Source organism: Sinocyclocheilus anshuiensis, unplaced genomic scaffold, assembly GCF_001515605.1.
Source record: "Sinocyclocheilus anshuiensis isolate Anshui unplaced genomic scaffold, SAMN03320099.WGS_v1.1 scaffold758, whole genome shotgun sequence".
In the NCBI taxonomy this organism is placed as follows: domain Eukaryota; kingdom Metazoa; phylum Chordata; class Actinopteri; order Cypriniformes; family Cyprinidae; genus Sinocyclocheilus; species Sinocyclocheilus anshuiensis.
The window spans coordinates 2,348,829-2,366,647 of record NW_015548126.1 but is presented as its reverse complement, the minus strand read 5'-3'; the positions used below and the strand labels follow the sequence as shown (position 1 = coordinate 2,366,647).

At 38.5% G+C, this 17,819-nt stretch overlaps 1 protein-coding gene across 1 annotated transcript in view; it reads right to left on the bottom strand.

Moving 5' to 3' along the window:
* The window catches only part of LOC107704782 (FRAS1-related extracellular matrix protein 2-like), a 74,297-nt gene extending 58,266 nt beyond the window's left edge, over window positions 1–16,031 (bottom strand). Inside the window, exons 1-2 of the mRNA XM_016507808.1 lie at window positions 10,887–16,031; window positions 7,116–7,205 (exon numbers count right to left, since the gene is read on the bottom strand). Of these exons, the coding sequence (XP_016363294.1) occupies window positions 7,116–7,205; window positions 10,887–15,903 (5,107 nt within the window). The 5' untranslated portion in view covers window positions 15,904–16,031. The remainder of the gene's footprint in view (window positions 1–7,115; window positions 7,206–10,886) is intronic.
* Window positions 16,032–17,819: the final 1,788 nt, after the last annotated feature.

Here is a 17,819-nt window from a genome sequence, read left to right as displayed (position 1 = left end):
AAACTGGTTATTGTAGCTACTTTGTTTTACTATATCTCTTTTATCTTTGTATTTTGATCTTTTCTGCAAATGCACTTATGCATCTCTTTGTAAAGTAGGTTACTTTGTATACACTGTTTTAAAAGGTACTATATAAATAAAGCCTTAACCAATCAGACCTCCACAACTGACCGATGAAAATACTACGGCAATATGGATGAGATTGTGGCTGGCATACCCTGTCAAATGCGGCTTTACGGAGCTCAACGGCTCTGAACGGCTCTAGCCCAAGCTGTGATATAAACGAACGCTATTGGCTATTTTAAAAAGGGGCGGGGCTGCTTGATATGTCCCGCCCTGTCTTCCTGTTTCAGTTAAAATTACGTCAACACATAGGCTAACGCTGCGTGTTTCTAAGCATTCAGGGGACCTTTAAGAACAAAAAAGGCAAAAATAAATAAATGCAAAAAAATAAAAATAAATCAATCCACCGCAAATCCTAAAATCAAATAAACATGAAAAGGTGCAACATTAATTCATACTCGATGTGTGTATTCCTCTTACACAAATTGAGAAAACAAGCCTCCCTGGACACAAGAGGTGCAAGAACAGAGACAAACAAGAAGGTAAAGTGAGAGTGAGAAAGAGAGAGAAAGAAAAGGCAGGAATTGAAAACAAAGAGCAAGGTGCAGGCGGGAATCTGTCAGTGGGGACGTCTCCTTCGCTGACTGACTGAGTGGATTAGAGGTTGGAGGCAGACAGCTCTTCTAAAGCTCCACAAACAACCCACGGGCAGTGCTAGAACTTGTGTGTGCTCAGGTAAGCTCAATTTACCGGGAAGGAGGAGAAGAATCAGAGGGGGAAATGAAAGGGAGGGGTTAAGGTGGCTGCACAGAACAATTAAGTGAACAAACATGCCAAAAAATGGACCCTGGGCCTCTATGTCCATCTACAAAACAAAAACCAGACAAAGTATCTTTAGCCACACAGTCTCCGTAGCTTGACCAATGGTGAGGGGAATCTTTACAGACAAAGGTGAGAGAGTTTTCTGAAGCACAAGGAACCACTCTCAGTTAATCTCAATTCAGCAACCTGGCAGGTCTCACAATTATGGCCACTTTTGTCTCCAATTCCATGGCTTAATACCATTCTTTTTAAGCTTAGCAGCTCCCATTATTCAAACAAATGCAAAAATGTGGTAAAGAATGCTGTACCTGATAGAGAGAGAAAGAGTATTATTTCTCAAAAATGACCAAGACTTTGTTGTCTACCTCAAATACATTAAATAAGCCACTAGACTATTTGTGAGGCCAGACAAACATTTCACAAAACTTCACTGAGGATTTCATGAGGTGCCTTCAGGTAACTGTGCTATTTTCCAAGTGTATTATTTGGCAACATGACAAGTAATATTCATCTGTTCTTTGTTGAGCAGTGTTCGTCTGAAACTGTATTGAACAACCCAGAGGGAATTGAAAAAGGCAGAACAGTGCTTCTCAAACTTTTTTTTTTCTCAGCACTTTTGATCAAATCAGAACCACCTAGTCACAACAATGTTCCCTCTATTCTCATTGAAGGCTGTGAGCGTTTTTGTAGCTAAAATAAATCACGGTGCTACAAGACCATCATCAGTCCATTGACAGATCTGTGCAAGGACTCAGCAAGCAACTCAAATACAAACATCACAAAGAAAACATTTAGAAAAGAATTGCATATGTTAATATGGAAATCTTGTGACCCAATTCAAACACATTTATACTTTAAAATCCTTCCGACTGTCTAAAAGTGCTCAAAGCATTTCAGATTCAAAACAGGCCATTCTTAAACTTGCCTTCAGAAAACCGAGCATCCACATCTTAATTTGAAGGCAAAAAGAATAATATCTCTGCTTTTTTAATCACCTCAGGTTTTTGCTGTTCTATTTTTAGGTCACAAACTAAACTTTTTGTTCACGGATCAGTGCAGAGAACATTCACATTCCACTTTGCCAAAGAACATGGACTTTGCATTAGTCTCATATGCACAAAGCTTTATTAAACTTAGATAATAAAAATATAAATAATACCAAACTTATTAAATAGACCAGAATTAAAATACATTTAAATAAAATAAAATGTGCATTACCACTGTGTCATGTAATGACCACTGGTGATAAGAACAGAATTATACAAGAAAAAGTCTAAATCCTAATTTTGTGGTATTTTTTTTTTTATATAATCCAATATTATTTTTATTATCTCTCGTTTCTTCTTCAAAGGCATATATTAAATAGACCAGAATTAAAATACATTTAAATAAAATAAAATGTGCATTACCACTGTGTCATGTAATGTACCACTGGTGATAAGAACAGAATTATACAAGAAAAAGTCTAAATCCTAATTTTGTGGTATTTTTTTTTTTTATATAATCCAATATTATTTTTATTATCTCTCGTTTCTTCTTCAAAGGCATATCTACTGGCATTTTCATCTTCTAGCATGCATCATCTGGCATGCTTTTGGCAATGTAACCATTTCCCCAAATACTAAGAAATTGGAATCATCCAAAAACCATCATCAACTTTGAATCCTTCATTAACCACCTGCTGATATCTGTGTCAAAGTTTGCGAACTTAATAATCGTCTGGGAGACCAATTATATTACTCATTGGGAATCTGAGCCAAATGGTCATTTACTCTGCTTTTAGAACAACTCTACTAAAGAATCTGCTGCCAACTAACAGCATTAATTTGAAGGGCAATTTCAACTCCTTTCATAAAATGATGTTGATTAATTACTGCACTGGTTGTAATTTGGCCTCCATTAGAGTAGAAGAAGGACAAAGGTTATTGGCGACAAATTAATTTTGACATGGTCAACCACTTTACCACAAATTTCTTTCGCAAATTAAAATCAAATCATACTTAAATCAAATGCTAGTACTAATAATACCGGATCATATATGCATTTTAAATATGTATAATTCAGTTCACTCACTGAATGACAGACTTGGCTACATGCGTCTTCTGTATAATGCATTTATACACCCCATATATGTACTGTATATACATAAGTAATGTTATATCATGAGTACTAGATATGCCATGTGTTCTTTGTCGCCAAATTCCCTGTATGTGTAACTTACTTGGCTAACAGACATGAAGTCTGATTGTGATTCTGAATGCGAGCCCTCAAGCGAATTGACGGGGAAAACTGATGTTTTTTTCCAGTACGACGGGCTAAATTACCAAACAGCTCACGCCTGAGATTAAAACATATTTATCTGACAAGGCAGATACATTTTTAAACCCAGCAATGCCTTATAAAACAAACTGCTTAATCTGAACACACAACTACAAGTATTTTCTTGACTTTATTCGGCTTAGTCTAAATAAACATTATATAAACCAATGCTTAATCTTTACAAGCAACAAAAATGCCCTATTTTACAATCTGTATGATATTCACTGCAGTGTTGCATTAAGATAAAGCCTAAACAGCCCCTTGGATTCATCTCCATCTTCTTTCTTACTATATGAGCACTACCTGCAGAGTGGTTTTGGCTGCTGGAACATGACAGGATACAGTTGTGTCTGAACACTCACAATCCAGCACAGCTGCCTGATACACAGCCTCTGAAACAGCCACAGGGGGTACCTGGGGAATTAGTGTGGCTGCCACAGTGGCTCTCATGCCTACAAATAACATCAGCAGCCTGGCAGCCTCGCTATCAATGATCCAGTATTAGAGTTTCGTAAGCACACAATTCACAAATTAAATTCTGAAAACTGACTCCGGGTCAGGTTGAATATATCTAATAACACTCCCTGCATCCCAATATGTGTACTTTCACGGCTAGACAGTATGAAAAAGCCCCAAAATGAATCAAATGAGTATTGAATTAGGATGGCGCTAAGACGAACGGTTAATGAAAACGTCCAATACGATTAAGGTAACAACTTCCACTATAGGTGAGAAAAAGTGACCACATCGAAGCAAAGTCCTGGGCTGGTTTTCAGCTTTCCCTCAACGTGTTTTATGCTCATCGGTTCACCTGGAGGACACAATTTTAAACATGTAAGGAACATGAGCACTCACCAGTAAGCAAATGTTAAGGCATACTTGAAGCATATGAGGGTCCAGTGGGGCCTCTAGATCTTATCAAGTCCATTTCATGGATGTTTCATGAGGGTGAGGACAAATTCTGTCTATTTAAGGAGGTGCAAACCATTCTAGGGAGCTGCACACTGAATACATACAGCAGTTCTTGGCATTTGGATATCAAGCTCCTTTTTCTAACCCACGTCCCTCAATTGAGGCATCATTTCTAACAAACTAACAATTTTGCCACTAATAAAATTCTATTAAAAACATCAAAGTAACTTACAGTACCTACTTACAGTCAGGGCCGGATTTACCTCTTTTTGTGACATAGGCAAAACAAATTGTTGGGCCCCCCTTCCCTAATAATATGTTAGGCCTAATATTACCACCCAAGCAAACAAAAATATTTCTTAATCAGTGCAAACCGTTACAGTGTTTTCTATCGCAATAAGCGCTTGCGTTCAGTCAATAAAAATCGAATGTATTTCTTTGTTTGAGAACTGAGAAAGACCATTCCATTAATAGGTGTGCGATGTGGCCACATAATAACCACTTCGGGAGTGCATTATTTCTCTAATAATTTTAATGGCCTGGAGTCACAACCACACATCAAGACTGTTCAGATGATTTGTTTCAAGACATTTGACATGTTTCCGTCCTGAAATCTCATGGGTGTTGAACTAACTAATTTTTTACGCACCTCATCCCAAACCTTCCGTTGCAAATTACAAAGGTCATTTTAGAGCTAATAACGGAGGCTTGAGCCATTGATATGCAGGCTAACGCAGTTATTAATGCAGTCTAATGTGGTGAGAGAGAGGGAGAGAGAGAGATTAAGCGTGTGTGAATACGTGTGTCTGTGTGTCTCTCAGCAGCGTTCAGCAGCAGCGTCTACTAATAGCGAATCTTTAAGTTAAACTGCTTCAAGAACCTCGCAACTGAGAAATGTCATGTAGCTTTTCAGCTGCGAAACAATTTTATTGATAAATTCGCGGGGCAGCGCTGACAAGAAGTTTCTGTTCGCGTCTCCGCGTGTGTGCGCGAGTGCGTTTCTGTACTGTGTGCGCGTCTGTGAGAGAGACTGGGAGAAAGAAAGTGTGATTTTCGTAGCCTACATAAAAAAGGTGGAAGACATGGAAATAGTTTGTCTTTTTTTACCCTATTGTTTGTTATATTTATTTGCTCAATGTCTTCTGGGGTTTTGGCTCTTTTACTGTTGTAGATAGCCCATATTATAACAAACATATTATATATCTCTTCATTGTGTTTGGGCCCCCCTGGACGAGCAAACATATAGGCACGTGCCTAGAATGCCTATGCGTAAATCCGGCCCTGTTTACAGTAGACACATAAATTAACACAACAAACTTTTATGTATGTATGCTACTGTTCAAACTTTTTGGGGTTAGTAATCTTTTTTTTTTAAGAAATGAATTACTTTATTCAACAAGAATGTATTAAATTGATTTAAAATAAAAGCTGTTCTCTTAAACCTTCTATTCATCAAAAAATGCTGAAAATTTACCATGGTTTCCACAAAACATTAAGCAGCACAATTTTACAATACTACTGTTTTTACTGTATTTTTGGTCAAATAAATGCAGTCTTTATGAGCATAAGAGACTTATTAACTGAAGAAGCACAGAATTCCTAATCATTTGACAAGCAGTAAAATGAAAAAGAGAAAACTTCATTTAGAAAACAAACAAGTGCCACAAGACAATGAGGGCATCTTGAGCCCTTTCTGAAAGGAGCGTATGACAACATTCTGCAGAATCCCATTGTGTAATTGCCAAACTTCAGAAGACACACACACCTCGTGCCAACTTCTGTTGACTTAGCGAATGAATAATCTAATTAGCATGCACCTAGAACAACAGCATTGAATGCCAAATCCATAAAAATCAAGTCAGTCTTCATCTAATGCTTTTATGATAGAAAGCAAAAGATTAACAAATTAACCTACTCAGGAAGAGTTCAAACTCACATTGCAGATCATACTGACCGAACTAAACCATGCAAAACACTTCGATTTAGTCTTGTCCCATCCTCTTTAAAAATGATCTATCTACAGTACATTTTCCATACAGAACCGTGTGAAATGACACTGGTTTTCACCAGATGATTCCACTGCGGCTGCAGAAGATTGGGAGTGGGAGGTGAGAGCATTTTTTCATATTCATGGGAAAAGAGAAACGGTGCCATCACAAAACAACGTGTTTCTTTATAGCCATGGCGTAGGAGAACAATGAACAGGCTGTCAGGAGGGTCTCTGAAATGTAAAAAACCCCGCTAAAACAAGGGATTGGCATTTGCATACGTAAAAGCGGAAGCCTTTAATGTTTTCAAGTGGGCTGTGTATACAAAAAGAAAGAAAGAAAGACAAGTAGGATGATAGATTTACAAGAAAATCAAATAATAATGGAATGGAGTTGATCTTTGTAAAAATGTATCTAATCTATCAGAATTTCAAACAAAACTATCATAAAACTTATTTAGCATTACTTAATTAGCCTGACAATGACGGTCATTAAGACAGACAATCACCCTTCTCAAATGATATTATGGTGGCTAAATATAGACGAAAGATTTCATCACGCAAGCCATCTTCAAAGTGGAGCACTTGTTTCTAACATATCGGCTTTAATTTTTTTGGCAGTCAAGCAATAAGTCTTTAATAATGCTTTCTGGGACCTCGCTGGGTACTAAGTGCACTTGGCAGGTTTATAATTGGACAGTTTCTTTCAACCCATCAGAGAAAGTTTGAGATTGAAAAATGTTTTTCAATAAAATTATTAAAAACCAACCAAAGCTCTATTAAAGTTTTCCAGTTCAATATGCCAGCGTGTCAATCAAAAGACATCCCAGACGGAACTAACGTGCACAGATTCTAGTTATTGCTCTCGCACAGTCACACCTTCACAAGCACTGGGTGAGCACACAAAGAAATGAAGGATGATGCAGATAGGAATGCACACGTCTGTAATCCAACCAGTCATATTTGAAACATCCTGAGGCCAAAACAATAAAAAGAGGTTGAAATATCTTACCACTGTCTTCGATGGAAAAGTGGAATGTGTCGCTTGTGGCATTGTCTCCGTCTCGAAGCACATAGCATATATGCATGTCATTGATGTCAGCTGAAGGAGGAAATATTCAAAAGGATTAGTTACTTTTTAAACTATATTAAATTCTAAGTTAAGTTGGGATGCACTTTATAAAAATACTGTATCAAGATCCATTTTATTATACATTTAAAAAAAAAAATTTCAGCATGACAACTGACCAACCAAAATCAAGTACTCCAGAGAGATTTGTTTATACATCTTTACAATATTCACATACTCAAATGCAAACATTTCTATATTATAATTTTATATGAAATTATATTATTTTGTAAGGAAAAATGTGCAGAAATTATACATTTAGCTTTACCATATACTGCAAGTATCTTATAAGATACATATTTGTATCTTAAGGCAGGAGTTTTCAAACTTTTTGCTGCCATGGATGAAGGATCCAAAAATATGAAGGCAGCTATACCATATATTTTAAGACTAATTAGGACTGGTAAGAAAAAAATTGTAATGTGTCTGGCATTAAACATTCAGTAATTGGCAATTGTGTTATCATTGCACTAAAGCAATAAATAAATAAATAATTAGATTTCATTGTGGGTCGCTGCTGGGTCGCTCCAATTACACTTAACCCTTAAATGCATACCTCGGGTCTTTAGCGACCCGGGACATCATTCTCTACCCTCTCCCTCCTTCATTTTTAAGTTAGACATCAACTTTCTAAGTATTCCTCAATCTATTCATTATAAACAACATAACAAGAAAAAAATAGTAAAATATAAAAGAATGCCTGTTCTCTGATAAATTTTTTGTAAAAAGTGTATAGGGTCGCTAGAGACCCGAGGTATGTAAATGTGTAAGTATTTTTTCCTGGCAACTATATTTACATATCTGATGACTCAATTTGTGCAATGCATCTTTTTCCTCAAGGTGGCACTGTTTGATACACAATGATGACGTGACGTTTCACTCATAATTACCGCAGGCATAAAACAAACGAATATCATCAGCAAAAATTGAAGTGGTTTGAATGGCTTTACTGCAGAGCAATTACTATACTACGCAATGAAATATAAATGTCACTGTCATTTGATGCTGGATGTGGTGAATAAGCTGCCAGTGATCAAAATATTGAATATGAAGTCATTGAAAACGATAGTTTTGAGAATATGGCTGATATCGTGAATATAAGCCAGATGCTGAATGTAGGCCTACTGTGGAAGTGCGCTCTGATGATGACAGCGATGGTAAAATCATCTGCTCAAATTGAACCATTTTAAGTTTCAAAAGGTAACGAAATATGCTTTATTTTATTCTTCTGTAATTGTTAAAATATCAAGAGAGTTTTTTGCTATTGCAGCAGTTAGAGGTCCACCCATACTGGATATATTGGTCCGGGTCGCTAAAGACCCGAATATGTAATAATGATTGGCGAAACATTCATGCATTTAAGGGTTAAGCAGTGTTTGGGGGTAACACATTACAAGTAACGCCAGTTACGTAATCAGATTACTTTTTTTCCAGTAACTAGTAAAGGAACGCATTACTTTTAAATTTACAAGAAAATATCTGTGTTTCTTTTTCACCTCTCCTGTCCCATGATGAGAGAAATTGGGAGTGAGGTGCAGACCAGAGGCACTTCCTTCAGCCTGATGCTTATTAATTTCACTTTTGGTGTGAAAGGGCTTTTACAGTTGCCCTTGTTTGTTATTAAAAATAAATAAGCAAGCCCAGCCCAGGTGACAAAAAGTAACGCAAAAGTAACGTAATGCATTACTTTCCATAAACAGTAAATAAGTAACGTAATTAGTTACTTTTTGTATGGAGTAACCCAATATTGTAACGCATTACTTTTAAAAGTAACTTTCCCTAGCACTGCTCTTAAGGTAGTAATGCGCACCATGGGGTAGAGAAGGTACAAAGGCACACCCCTAAATGTACAATTTCTGCTATTTTGTCCTAAGAGTGTAGCCCTGGCCCAAATGGCCCACTTGAACTCCACAGGAACCATTACCAATAGCGCATGTGTCAAAGTGCCAAACTCGACAAAGGAGGAGAATGCCATTTGGGACAGGTTCTATATGAACCAGGTTGAAAAGCACTTTCAAACAAGGGCATTTTGCCCATCTGCTCCTGCACAGAGAGCTGCAGGCACCAAACCGCATTATGTCTGAGATTTATCAGCTGGGCAGTGACTTAATTTAGACTGAAAGAAATATGAAGCACTGAAGCCGTGGCACATCAATTCCCTTCTGACTGAAAGGAGCCACAAAGAGCAGCAGGTCTCCAACTGGCACCCATCTATTCATTTCTCCACCACCCTCTCTTGTGCTCAGACTTTGGAGTGCATTTCATGTACGTGGTTTTTCTGAGAGGGTGTTACATCCACAGTGCCAGCCTATCTTCAATATTTGATGTCAAAACATTTCTCTTCAAAGCGGCCAGCTCATAAAAATGTAAACCCATCATTTTCAAATGCCCACAAGGGAGCAGCAACTTTATTTACTATCAGTAGTCCACACCCCCATCCCCAACTGTGCTAAATTCCCTTGACATATTCAAAGAGAATCCTAAAAAAGGAGCTTATTTAGAAAGGGGAAGCACAGTGGCAAGTTGAGCATGTCCCTTGCTAGTTTTGACATTTACAAGTTTTTACAACTATACTAAGGCTTTTCTGATATGTCTGAGAGCTTGGGCCTTTACTGTAATTTTATGACAATAACAGGTGTTTGCTTTGTACTCTCTGTTGGTGAAAAATACTTATTTTACCCATGAATACTATATTGGTCTTATTTGAAGGCAAAAACATTTCTGTGCATTGTGTCACAATGTGTGCACTTTTCCAGATTACCTTTCAATATTTCAGGAGAAATCTTCCTTTATAAAACTATTTAGAATATTGTAAGACTCATTATTTAGGATCATAAAAGAGTTCACACAAAAATGAAAACTGCTGTAATTTATTCACCCTCCTATCCAGGCTACTCGTCTCCATATAATAAAAATGAAAGATGCCGTCAAGTTCCAAAATGAAAAAAAGCACTTTATATGTAGTGCTTCTGTGATGAACAGACTGACTTTTTTCTAAAAAAAAAATTAGTCCAATCTGCACTAGCTCTCAAATCATTGTCAAAACTCAAACTATTGTCATTTATTTAATTTGGTCATGAGACAAACTAAACCAGTGTACAGAATACTTTTATGATCATTTAATAGTGCCTTTTTGCTATTTTGTAACTGCCCTGCTGAACAAAATAAAAAATAAATAAAACAACCAAAGCTTGTTTGTCAGTCTCCTAGTCTGTTTCAGAAGGGTTTTGGGCACGTTTCTTCTGGTCAGGCCGGGTGATCAGATGGCAAACAACTTTAAGCATATTTTTATTGATTTATTTATTTCTTTTCAAGCAGGCGTTGACAGACTGAGTCCCGATTCACTTTTATCATACTGTATGGAAATGAGAAGTCAAGATATTCTTCAAAAAGATCACCTTTTGTGCATGAAAGAAAGAAAGAAATTCCTTTGGGTCTGGAACGACATGGGGGTGAATAAATGATCACAGTATTTTAATTTTTGCATGAGCTATCCCTTTAATCCACAATTCTCACATTTATGTTAGCCCAGTATTTTTTCACATACTATTCCAATACACTAAGCATAAATCTACCAGTACCATTAATTAATTTAAACATTTTTTTTTTTAATTAACACAGCATATTGTATTAAACTGACATAATAAAACTTACTTTGGGTGAATGTGGTGATAGTGGTATTGCCTTTCCCCAAGTCAATGAGGTAGCCATGCTCAGCGGCCACAGTAATTTTAAAAGTCACTGCTCCACGAAGGCTGTCTCTGTCCTCTGCCTTTAGTGTTTTACTAGTGATCAGGAACCCAAGGTGACCAGTAGGGAGAATCCTTAATGTTGTACCACCCTTATTAGTCACAACCTGTGGAACTCCATTGTCCACCAGATAAATTGTTATTTTCATCATCTGGGGTTTGCGAATCGCATAAACCGTGTCAGGGAACACATAAAAATCTGTGTGAGTTCCATCAGTAACAGTAAACGAGAAGCTGTCGGAGGCAGATTCGGTTCCATCGTGCTTATAACGTATCATGTTTTCATTCAGGTCCTGCTTGGTGAAGGAAGTGACAGGACGGGTGTTGTTAAACAGCAACTTGCCATGTACAGGAACCTGGGTGATTGTAAACTTTAAAAGGTGATCGACTGTATCACGGTCCTCCACTGTCAACTCAAAAGGAGTGATTAACTTATTTTCACCTTCATTAACGACCAGTCCATGAATGGTGACCACAGGCTTTTTGTTGTCCACATCTGTAATGGACACACGGAAGGTGCGGAACACAGGATTGTAACCATCGGTCACTTCAAACTCAAAGCTGTCCATCTTTACCTCATCATCAGCAGTGTGGATGTAGTAGATTTTGTTCCCAGCTAGTTGAAGCTGAGTGAACAAACTAATGGGCATCCCTGGCGCATCAGTGCACTCTAAGTGTCCTCGTATAGGGGCACGTGTGATGGTGAACACCAAGTGTTCGTCAGGGCTGTTATGATCACTAGTGCTGAGCAGGTCTGTGGTTAGAGTGACCCTTCCTCCTTCTTTCAGAGAAACACCTTTGCTGATCACATCAGGGAACACCATGTCTATTCCACCCACAGTTACATAGAAGTACCTGTCAATCAAAGGGTTAATGCCATCAGTGACATCAAATTTGATAAGGTCACGAACTCCCTCTTGTCCATTGTGAATGTACATGATCATATCTTGGTCGATCTCATTTTGTGTGAAGTTCATTCCAACAGATATGTTTTCAAATGTTCCAAATGGTGTTTGCTTTTGTAAAAACCCTTGATTTGGACCATAACGGATTATGTAGGTCAGAATGCTGTCTTCTGTATCCAGATCGGTGGCTTTTAAAACGTTATTGTTGATTATTTTCACCTCTCCTACTTCTATTTCAAGGCCATCATTAATCGCCATCCTTGGTGTTTCATCGTCAACCAAAATGACCATAATCATGACAGTTTTCTCCACTGTGAATTTGCCATCAGTAAGTAGAACATCAAAACTATCCTCTGTGGTTTCTGAATCATCATGCTCGTAGACAATACTTGAAGCCTCTCGTATCTGATCAAGAGTGAAGTTTGTGACAGGAATAGTGCCTGAGGTTAACTGATTGAGGATATATCCATGTTTCGGAGGTTTTGAAATGATAAACGTGAGCTCATCTGCTGGAACATCAGCATCAGCGCCGTTTAATATTGGAGTGTCAATCACAATGTTCATGCCTTCCATCACAACAAACTCTCTCATATGGATCTCTGGCTTTTCGTCATTGGATGGGATTATCACGATTGGGAAAAAGTGTCTCTCGGAAAAGTTTATCCCATCTGAACACCTAAAAGTAAACCTGTCCTCAACTGGCTCGACACCTTTATGAATACTTTGCACGTAATAAATGTGGTTTTCCCGAATGTCTTTAATCGTGAAAGCACTAATGGCAATCCCAGATCTGGATTTTTCAGAGCCTGGTGCAGGGGAGATATTTTCTACGTAGCCTGAGGTGGGCTGCACAATAATTGTGCAAAGTAGGTCATCATTAGGGGTGTCAATGTCATTAGCACTAATATGCAAAATTTCTATAACACTTTTCTCACCCTCTACGACAATGAATTGGGGGCCCACGAAGACATCAGGGGCCTGACTGTCCAACGGCAAAATGGTGACCTGCACACGAACCCCTTTGATTTTATTTCCCCCAACTGTCCATTCATCAGACATATCGGTAAGTGTAAGATTAAAGAAGTCAAGTTTTGTTGTCAAGCCAATTTCTCCACTATTATGTGCATATACTACCAAGCCACTAATGATGTCCGCTTGAGTGAACCTATTGAAGGGCACACCATTCACTAATATTTCACCAAACACTGGGGGATCTTCTACGATAAAGGTCAGCCTGAGGTCATCAGTGTCCTCGTCTCGACCCTGAATGACGTTGGTGGTGATCTCAGTCACTCCATTCTCCAGAACATCTATGTAAGAACCGATCGTGCCCTCTGGAAGGCTGATGGTTGGTGCTTCGTCGTCAATAGGCTTCACGTTGATCCTGACCGTGATTGTGACAATGTGGACGCCGTCACTGACATCCAGCTGGAAGAAATCGCTGGTTGACTCATCACCATTATGAATGTAAGATATTCTGCCATTAGATATATCATCCAAATTGAATGAATTCCCTTTAGTCATATCAGTGAATGTGTACTTAACCTGACCGTGCTTTGGAGGCTGGATGATTGTAAACAGAATCTGTGAGCTGTCCGTGTCGGCATCTGTGGTGTCCAGCTCGGCGCGAGTGATGACGTGCGCCCCTCGTTCTTGAATGGTAAAGCCTGTGTTGGTGATCTGGGGAGGCTTGTTGTCAACAGGCTGTAAAAATATGGTGAAAACTCCATTGGCGCTGTTTCCCCCCGTGTCTTCAACTTTGTAATGGAACTGCACCACATGCGGGGTTATTCCAAGCTCTAGATCAGGAGGTTTGTAGGCTATCTTGTGATGATTTATCTGCGTCTGAGTGAACTCGGTGACTTCTGAGTTTGGACTCTCAGTTAAAACGATGCTTCCTAGAATGCCAGGGCTGTTCTCATCTGTGTCAGTGGGTGGCTGGGTAATTGTATATTTCAAGTCCCTGTCTTCTGAGTCTAAGTCTGTGTAGCGCAAGAACTTCTTTCGGAAATAGGTGAGTTGGTACTCATGAACGGTCACTTGAAGAGTGGTCCCGGGATAGAGCTCTGGGGGGATATCATCAATGGGGAGAACTTTGATGATGAAAGAGTTCTCACCTGATTGGTTTGGTGGGTCGTTGTCATCTTGCACACGGAAAACACACTGGTCCATGATGGTCTTTGTATTATGTGGTCCGATATGCCTGTAAAACAGCTTGCCTTCTGTGATGTCCTGCTGAAACCATTCTGTCACTACTTTTTCATACATCTCATCCTCAGAATTGAACCTCCATGTGGATGGATCCTCCGGTGCATCTGATTGACGAAGTATGACTTCTCCAATAGTAGAGTAGGGAGGCACCATGATGAACTTAATAGTTGAATCCTCAGAGTCTATGTCTGCTGCACTAAGCATTAAAGGAGAAATGGGCATCATTTGGTTTTTAAACAAAACTAAGCCTGTGTTGGCATTGATTATGGGAGGTTCATCATCAGTTGGCACCACTGTAATGGGAAATAAAAACTCAATTTCATTTTTTCCATCTGTCATTCTGAAAATGATATTATCGCTGTATGTATCGCTGCCATCATGCTGGTAGATGACGCTCCCTACATCAAGATCTGCTGGGGTGAAGAATTTTCGCCTGGACCCCAGAACTGTGAGCTCTCCATGGCGAAGTCCATTAATAACTGTGATTTGGACATTGTCTAAATTGTCCTCGTCACTAATTTGTAGGTTTTGTGAGCTGGACAGTGGCCGGGACTGACCCTCATAAAGCAGTTGGCCAGTGTTACGGGTCACAACTGGTGCTAGAGTGTTCATAGGCTTAACCACTATCATAAACGCAAAGGGATCTGATATAGCCCCCTCAGTGTCTACAACATCAAACTCAATTTGGAAAATTCTCTCCACATCCGAATCCACAGAGGGAGGCTTATAGGCTATTTTAAGTTCTTTCAGGTCTGCTTGATAAAAAGACGTAATGGGCAAATTCCTGTCATCCGTGCTCACAATGTAGCCCTCCTCAAAGGACAGCGGGGAAGTGATGTTGAAGATTAAACCATCAGGACTGGATTCCACATCCTCAGCAGCAAGCATATCGTGGGTTATAGCAGTCATTACAAACTGGTCAACTTCCATCATCATCATTGCCACAAAACTCGGTTTAGGAGCTGTGTTTTCCTCACCCTCTTTAATAAGCACCACAATTTGGAAAAACTCTTGCTTCAGTACATTTGCTTCTTTGTCTTGTAACTCTAAATACATGGGAATATAATCTCGGTTTGGAGAACGATGTGCAAAAGTGTGCTGATAGCGAATGTCCATCCTGACAAATTCATCACAGTCCACAGGTTTCCCCAATTTTCCATTATCAATCAGCTTTCCATACCTGGGTAATGAGCTGCCACTGGCCAAAGATGTAAATTTACATAAATGAACATTTCTATCATAAGTAAACTCCAGGATTTTCTTATCAATAGGATTACTCATTCCAAGCAGTTTCTCTACAACTACAGGCATGTGTTTGGTGAGAATCTCAAGCTGAGTGAAAATCACCTCAACTTCCATCATAAAGGGAATGATGACTGTATCAGTCTGAGTATCATATCTGAGCTGAAGTCTTACTCTGTCTTTTGAAGGGCTTCTGGATCCGAAATGCGAGTATTTTACATCATTGGGACCAAATTCACATGGAAACTTTTTCGGGGACAGCTGTCCCGGTCTCTGTGACAGCGGGTCATTATCCAGAACTGTTATGGTGCACTTGTCTCCGGGCTGAACTTGGGTAACCAGGTCATTGATTGGATCAATATAGACAGATCTGCCGAAAGGAACCCGTATTCCATTATTGGCAACAAGAATAGCATCCTCTGAAAGTTCAGATCTTAAACCGTACATTAATCCCAAACTCTCAAATCCCTGTGCAGATGCATCGCGAAACAAAGTCAGTATAAAGAGAAACAAGGGCACATGAAACGCTCTACGTTGCCGCTGCTCTGTTATATTTCGAGCCATTTGTGATGCGAGCCTAAATTACTACTACACGTTCGGCACAATCCGTGGCAAGATGAGAAAGTGGAGAAAGTTAAAGCGCGCAACAGAAAAATCTCCCATTCGCATCCGCGCAAAGGTGCATCATTCTCCCTGAGCAGCTCGCACTCTGAATAAACTTCATGCCTCGCGGAGCCGTGCGAGGGAAATCACGCCCCGCTCTCACGCTATTGGCTGACGTTTACGATGGAATGCGTTCGGAGTGTTCTGATTGGTCGCAAACAGTGTCACACAAAGACAAGCGGGGACAGATCTGCATGAATTCAGAAGGAATGACTTGTTGTGGCTTATTATGGCAAGCCGTTTAAGCATTCCTTCCTTTAAACTAACTAGTAGGCCAATCTATTTTTATTTATTATATGGCTTCGTGTACTTTTTTCCTTGAAAAACTGAAAGAATAAAAGCGACTGATACAGTCACATATCTTATTACCTCAGTGTAGCCTTCTTAATTGAATCTGGCACAGTCATCACAGTCTGCACTGGACAGGAGAATGCTTCACTTCATAAGAGCAAAGGCAATCAAACTGACTTGGTCAGAAAGTGATGCATTAAAATGTATAACATTTTTTGTTCTTCACTTTCATGAAATATTCAAATAAATAAATAAATAGAAAGATAACATAAATAAATAAATAAATAAAATAAAAATTACTTGGTGCTTTTCATGTTGAGGCAATGCTGTTGGCTTTGGCAATATCAAATAAAGTGAAAAACTGTCAGAAAGCAGAAACCAACTTATACAAAAGATCAAAAGGTAAGATAATGTAAAGGCTTTTTCCTTTATATAATGGTCTGATATGCATGATAGGCGCTGCGCATTGTGCCAGCTCTCTCTGGTGGTGAAAAAGAAAATCATGAACTTCACTGTGGTAAAAAAAAAAAAAAAGCATTCCGTCCAACTGACTATATTGCAAAGAGTCAACTGGAATAATTTATTTTTTTTTTTTTTTGGAAATTAGATATTTTAAACTAACAATGCTGTAACATTGGAATGAAAAAAATCCACCCTGTTGATTTAATACAAAATAAATATTTTCCACATATTATTTAAATCTATTTTGCACAAACAAGAGCCAAATATCCTGTAATTTTGGAAACAACATGCTGTCTTTGTAAAAGAATGCATGCTGTTTTGCACACAGTACAAATGTGTCTGAACACATGAAAACATTCAGCTGCCTTTATATTTTTTACATTTGGGTTCTTCTGCATTAAAAAAAAAAACATGTAAAACCTCCATAGTGATATCATCTATGTCATTCAAATATTCCTGTATTGTTCTATTCCAGTTAAGGTTTTTAGAATACCCTCTAAATGAGACTCTAAATCAGGCATGTCAGTTATTCAGGTCAAATGTTTCTTGGGACTATAGCTGCATTTCACACATGTGATGGGTTTTATTGACTGATAAGATGTGCACATCTTTTTGTGCAGCTGCCAAAGGATGTGAGAGAAGAGAGCAGGTGTTGGGGAGAGAGAGAGAGCTGAGTGAAGATAATACACTCAACAGCGGTCTTTACAAACCATATCTTTATATTTTATTTAATCAATGTATTTAAACTGATATGAAATACAATAATGCTTGCATGGTAAATTATAAAGGCAAGAGGTTTATTAAATATAGTGGATACAAACAGTTATTGCCTTTTATATTAAAAATCTGTGTATGCTTTTTAATTTCAATCAACATATGCCAGTGTAAAATCATCTATATGAAAAATTCTGCATAAATGATAACTTAGTTGAGACCAATTTCAATCAATGCTATTTTTGAATAACCCTGAGAGTTAGATGTTCTTACTGAGAAATAAGAAAAGAGCAGGTGTGTGAGAGAAAGAGAGAGAGAGAGAGAGAGAGAGAGAGAGAGAGAGATGAATG